Source organism: Primulina eburnea, chromosome 5 (genome assembly GCF_022965805.1).
Source record: "Primulina eburnea isolate SZY01 chromosome 5, ASM2296580v1, whole genome shotgun sequence".
Lineage (NCBI taxonomy): Eukaryota > Viridiplantae > Streptophyta > Magnoliopsida > Lamiales > Gesneriaceae > Primulina > Primulina eburnea.
In genome coordinates, this window is record NC_133105.1 from 21444138 (window position 1) to 21450598 (window position 6461).

General features: G+C 33.7%; 2 protein-coding genes across 2 annotated transcripts; one reads left to right on the forward strand and one right to left on the reverse strand.

Moving 5' to 3' along the window:
• The first annotated feature begins 1295 nt into the window (after positions 1-1295).
• Positions 1296-4048, forward strand: LOC140833088 (ER lumen protein-retaining receptor-like). Its single transcript, XM_073197523.1, has 6 exons — positions 1296-1606; positions 2229-2494; positions 2573-2688; positions 3446-3519; positions 3675-3738; positions 3820-4048. Exons 1-6 carry the CDS (start codon positions 1516-1518, stop codon positions 3854-3856), a joined length of 648 nt encoding a protein of 215 aa, XP_073053624.1. The 5' UTR covers positions 1296-1515; the 3' UTR covers positions 3857-4048.
• A 618-nt stretch (positions 4049-4666) lies between these two features.
• On the reverse strand, positions 4667-6000 carry LOC140833089 (small ubiquitin-related modifier 2-like). The gene is made up of 3 exons (XM_073197524.1): positions 5854-6000; positions 5237-5386; positions 4667-4971 (listed from the first exon to the last, which is right to left on the reverse strand). Exons 1-3 carry the CDS (start codon positions 5929-5931, stop codon positions 4915-4917), a joined length of 285 nt encoding a protein of 94 aa, XP_073053625.1. The 5' UTR covers positions 5932-6000; the 3' UTR covers positions 4667-4914.
• Between the last annotated feature and the right edge of the window lie 461 nt (positions 6001-6461).

The following is a 6461-nucleotide window of genomic DNA, read 5'->3' on the forward strand; positions in this document are numbered from 1 at the left end:
GTTATTGAGTCCAGTTGTTGAATTTTCTTGTGCGTATCTGTTGGTTGATCAGTTGTTCCAAGTTGTATTGATTGAAGTGTGTCGTTCCACATTCAGTTGCAGTCTTTTTTGTCTTTTTGTCGGTTGACATGTTTCAGTTACTGGTGAGGAGAATAACTGAATTTTCAGTTGCATAGATTCAGCTGCTGAGTTCAGTTTTCTCGATCAGTTGGTTAGTATTTTCGGTTGATTCATATTTTGTCAAACTCCAGAATTTAGTTTCTAACAAGTTTGAAATAGCTCGAGAGAGTGTGTTCAATTGAATAGGAAATCTTGTCGGAAGCATATGATCATTATCGAATAAATTAATTAATTAACGAGGGGTAGGTGAACCGATATTCCCAACAAATTCATTTCTTATTGAATTTTGCTCAAAAATTTTAGACATTATATTTCATTACTTGATTTTGAATAATTTTTGTTTGCATGTTTATTTGATTTTAGTAGTAACAAAACACCCAATCACCTTTCGTTGCTAAAGATCTAATAACTGAAAATAATAATTGTTAAATACAGTCTTCAGTAGAACGATACTCGTACTCCGGTACATTATACTATTACTTGACATCGTGCACTTGCGATTACTTTTTGAGCATATAAAACTATATTTTTATTGAGGATTCCACAGTGCAAGTTTTGCTCGATCAGCATTCACCCAAGAGCTTGAGAAAAATAAAGATGTTGATATTCGTCATATTCAGTTAAGTGAAAACTCATCAGATCTATTCACAAAGGCACTTTCTACGATAATATTAAGAAATCATATATATAGTATTGGGATGCGCAATCAACGAAATTTGTGAAGAATCGTTCGTGTTAACATGAAAGCGAGTTTATGTAACTGCATTCTTTTTCCCTTACTATAGTTTTTATCCCAATGAGTTTTTCCTAGTAAGATTTTTAACGAGATAATATAAAAGCACGTCATGAAGATAATCATTATATTATGATCATCATCACAATGGGATTGTTGAAAATCAGATATTGAATGTTGAAAACAAGAGTTGTAAATACTGAAAATTAGTGTGTGATGAAGTATGTAATGATATATTTATTTTTAGATTATTTTCAAATAAATTCTATAAATAAAACTCTTAATTTGTGGAAAAAAAACACAATTAAGTAGACAAAATTTTATAAAACATGTAGTTAATATATTTGGTATTATTGAAATTTTTACTTTTTATCTAAATTTTTACTTTTAACAAATTTTTATATATATAATATAATAAAAATTAAAATGAAAGTGTATTTATAAAACAATGAAATGCTCGCATGATGACTGAAACGGAAGCGGAAGAAGTAGAAATCAATTCAGCGCATTTTCCATTCACTGTTCGTTGTTTGAATCAACCCAGAAACATATAGTGTATGTAAAAAGGGAATTCTGCACAGATCTGTGTTTGCGGGCTCTTGAAAATTTTTATTTTTTGGTTGATTTACACAAAAAGTGGGCAACGAGATAAGGGGAAGAAGATGAATATATTTAGGCTAGCAGGGGACTTGACCCATCTGGCAAGTATCCTTGTTTTGCTTCTCAAGATTAACACTATCAAATCTTGTGCTGGTAATCAAGTTTTTCATCTCTTATTCTGCTTCCTTTGCTACGACAAGTTCCAAAAAAGTTTTGATTTTTATTGATTTAAGACCCTTTATCTTCTAATTTCCGCTACTCTGATGTTGTGATAGTAATGTATCTTGTGTTTGCGTGTGAGATTTGGAATCTTGAATAATGGTGTCCAGGATGGATGCTTTTGATTTTCAATTTGGATAATGTTGGGTATCATAATTATTATGTCAAATGTTTTGCATTGTGCCCATGTGAGGAAATGTTTTTTGGTGGTGCTAGGTGATATTTTGAGGTTGGTCTTTGAGTTCATAGTTTCGTGGTTGTGGGCAATCGTACAGGTCAAATGCGAAATGAGTTTGATATTAATGAGGTTGTGGCAATTGCTAGAGATAAGGATTGGTTTTGATAAGTTCTTTATGATGGTGTAGAATAATGTGTACGAGGGTTAATCGTCAAATGAGTTTTATCCCTTGAATAGATTCATCGTTTACTCTTTTTTTTCCTTGAATAAAATTATAGTTTTCTTGTCTTTCATTTTATTTTGATTACTGTCAGCCCATCATAATATCCCGGTTTTCTGTTCATCTGGGTTGATGTTGTATCCATTTTCATGACACAGGCATTTCTCTGAAGACACAAGAGCTCTATGCTATTGTGTTTGCGACTCGCTACTTGGATCTGTTTACAAAATTTATTTCCATATATAATACACTTATGAAATTAATATTTCTCGGAAGTTCTTTTTCTATTGTCTGGTACATTAGGAAGCACAAGATTGTCCGACGATCCTATGACAAAGACCAGGACACATTTCGCCACTATTTTCTACTGCTGCCATGTTTGGTCTTAGCTTTGATCTTACATGAGAAGTTTACCTTCAGAGAGGTACTCTTAACTTTTTTCTTATGGCTGCTACATATCTTGATTTTATTCAAGTAACGGTCAGAACATTTTTATATACAGGTATTGTGGGCTTTTTCCTTGTTCTTGGAAGCTGTTGCCATTATTCCTCAGCTGGTTTTGCTGCAGAGAACCAGAAATATCGACAACTTGACTGGGCAATATGTTTTTCTTCTCGGGTAATTTTCTTGTTTCGTATTCTAAATCATGTGTTTGAATGTTTGTGCTTTATCCATTTAAATTTTCATTTTTCCATTTTTATTTGTTAATATTTTTGCCGAGTTTATAGTTAGCTTAATGTCAAAGCATCCATTTATGCTTCTTGAAATTCAACATCCCAAACTTAAGTAGTTTAGGAACCATGAAATCAAGTGTAAATAAACAAAACACTCTCATTAGAACTTAGGAGTGTCGGATGTACCCAGGATATCGTTCCATGGATTTTGGAGGGGCAGAGACACGCATAGCCAGAAAATCACATGATCTAAATTACAAAATGTGCTACAGAAATTGAATTTCCATCATTTAGTTTACAAGATGATGCTACATTTTTTAAGTAATCTCTTTTTCAAGTTCAAGTTTTAAGGAATATTGATTTACAAAGCACTCTACCTCCTCGTTCTTGCTAGAAAATAGTGACAATTTCAATAAAATGTCTATGATTTATCAACACTCATCATCAGAAGAATGTTCTCGGAAATATCAGTGGCACTAGTTCATGTCATTGCCAAGGTACCCCGAAAGGTGTTTGGCAGTGGTTCATATTATGAAATAATGTCAGGTAATAGTATCGATTTAAATTTTATTGTAGCAGGAGCCATCGTTGATGTTTCTTGGAATTTTACTTGTCAATAGGCTACTTTTTTAGGAAATTAAGACTGTAGGTAAACGTTCAAAATCTGCTAAAACTCTTCGAATCTTTTTTTTTTTCCGCAGTGCTTACCGGGCTCTATATATTTTGAACTGGATCTATCGCTACTTCACCGAGCCACACTTTATCCACTGGATAAGTATGTCACCCTACTCTATTTAAATCTATATACACACACGCCCGCACTGTGTTTGGATAATGTTTCGTGTCTACATATGTTCGCTTTGTTAAAAATCTTCTACTTGTATACCAAAAAATTAACACCAAATGTCGTTCACTGGTTCTCTTCTGCAGCCTGGATTTCAGGTTTTGTTCAGACTCTGCTGTATGCCGATTTCTTTTACTATTACATCCAAAGGTAAGTATTTTTAGGTCACGGTGTATTTTTTTGCTCACATTTCATTTCCTTACTCGATCTTTGTTCATTTCACCGTTCCAGCTTGAAGAACAATGTAAAACTCCAACTACCCGCTTGAGTACACTATATTGGGGATGGCCTATGATTTTTGAAACGAATGGATGACTGTTACACCTAGTTTACATGTCTGACTTGATTATTACTCTTGGCATTTCAAGAACTTGAAACATGCTTGATAATTTCAGTTATTGGGATGAATTTCCTAGTTTTCGTGATATGAATCCTACGAAAGCAAAATTTTTTCGGTTAATCTTGTAATGTTGTGTGAAGGGATTGGAGTCCTGATTGGCCGATCAGAAAAGTTTTATGGATCTCATGAATCTAATGTTGGAACAAAAGTACACATGTCTGAGGTGACGTTTGGTGGAGACAAGGGAAATGAAGCATCACTCGACAATGCTTTCATTTGTGATCCCCTGAAAATTGCATTTACATCTTCCCTTAAAAGAGTGTGTTGAATCTGGTGGGACTAGGGGGGTAAACCAGAATCTTGGAACCCGTCAACCCCGGCTTGGCCTGTTACCATCGAAGTCTAGTCAGGTTTGAAACTCCGTCGGCATGACCTCCTTAGTGGCTATGTCTAATCCATTGAAGTCCAAGTTTGGTTCGAAACTCTGCTAGCTTCGCCTGTTACCATCTCCTAAGTGGCCAAGTCTAAGGAGCAAGATTTTTACAATAAAGAAATAGGATGCAATCCCCGCTTCTCCCATATTTATTCTCCCCCTCACATTCTCAATGATATTTCACAATAAAGACAATTTGATTACGATCCTAATATATGGATAGAGGCCTTTGCTTTCCCAAGATTATTGTTGGTACAAAAACGAAAACCCTTGTACTACTGTCAGAATAAACTTTTGCAATATAATAAATCACATAAACTACACTGAAAAACATAAACTATGGGAGACAAAAGTTAAAAACATGTTCACAAATATTATCCATACACTTTGCTAGAGAGTGGAGTAAAAACAAGAAACAAAAAAGCGTTGCTAAATTTGCCTAAACAAAATACCAAAAGAGTCTCAGGATAAGAAGCAGCTACAGACTGGCTAATATTTCACTAGAGTGACCAAACCTTCCCTCGTTGTTTGATGAGCTTTTTTGTCCAATCCATCAAGCACCATTTCCATCGATCAGTGCATCGATTTGATCGTTATCATCCAAACCGAGCTGAAACAAAATTTGCGATATTATTGGATAAACAAAAGCCCGATTGAGAAAGTAGTAGAAGAAATTTATCTGTTGCAAAACTTCATATATTTTCATTCAATTGGACTTTGGTTGCCTTTTGGTGGTGGATGCTCGACCGACATGGCATGTAGGGTAATGATTTGAACATAAAGTTCATCCAACATAAGTTTCATGTAACAGAAGAATTCACCTCAAAACCACACGCAAAAGATCACATATATGCAAAGATGATCCATTCGATCACCTGATTCGGAGTTTTATCGATCAAGAAAGCACGATGATTGATCACGAATCGAGTCGAAAGGAAGCTGATTGAAGTAAGCCTACAGTAGTCAAGCAAAAGCTTCTTCATTCTGCTGTTACGGTTGAACATATAGAACCTCTCTATTCCATCCTAGTTCATAGTTAAATCAATGTCAATTAGTACATATTGGCATATAAAACTTATAACTTTTTATATAGCAATTTTTGTGTAAAATGCAATGACATTGGATAAATTTTCTATTTTATTATTTTTGTTTTCTTTGAAAAAATTGGAGGAAAAGTTCTTATTACGATGGCTCGATTTCATAATAATATAATAACATGGTATAGAAAATACGTACGAGTTTCGAAAAATCCTAACAAATCAAATTATTAAGCAATAAAAAACTCATGAGTTGATCGAACCAAGTTTGAAGCTAATGATACTGACCCTAAAAAAGAACAGTGATATGATGAAAGATTTTAAAAAGAATTAATTTATCAAGGAAACGTGATTTCTTCAAGGAAAAGACAAGATTTTCAGCACGCAAAAAAAAAAAAAAAAAAATTAAAAAAAACAAAGATTAAAAGATAAAACAGAATGTGTAATATGTAAACCTTGTTACACTTGATTTTCAAGCGAACATAGCGGAGGTTTGCTTCCTCCGCCATTTCCCAGCTTCCATTTTCTACCATTGTTTTTGCCTCAAAGATAGGGAAAAAAGGATGAAATGCGATAATAATGACAATAATGCTTTTGTGATAATGTGCAGTTGTTCTTTTAGAGAGAGCAGGTTACAGTCACCTGTCAATCATATATGATCCAGCACAGCCTTTGGATCAGTGTGGGTCCTACATGGGGATCCCACTGATCCAAAGGCTGTGCTCCACGGGACATAAGCCATATGATACGATTACGTCATATTCGGATTCTCTGAGCTTTTCATTATTGTTCTTAATTATTAATTTATACGATTGGGGTGTGTTTGGTTGAGTGGATTAAATAAGGATAGATTAATAGTCAAATATTTATCGTTAAAATTTTAAGTTGTTTTAATAATCATTTTTACCCGATTTAAGATCCAATTTTATGGATAACTATTTGATTAATAAAATTGAATCTTAAACCGGGTCAAAATAATTATTAAAACATCTTAAAATTTTAACGATAAATATTTGACTATTGATCTATCCTTATTTAATCTACTCAACATAACATACCCTTG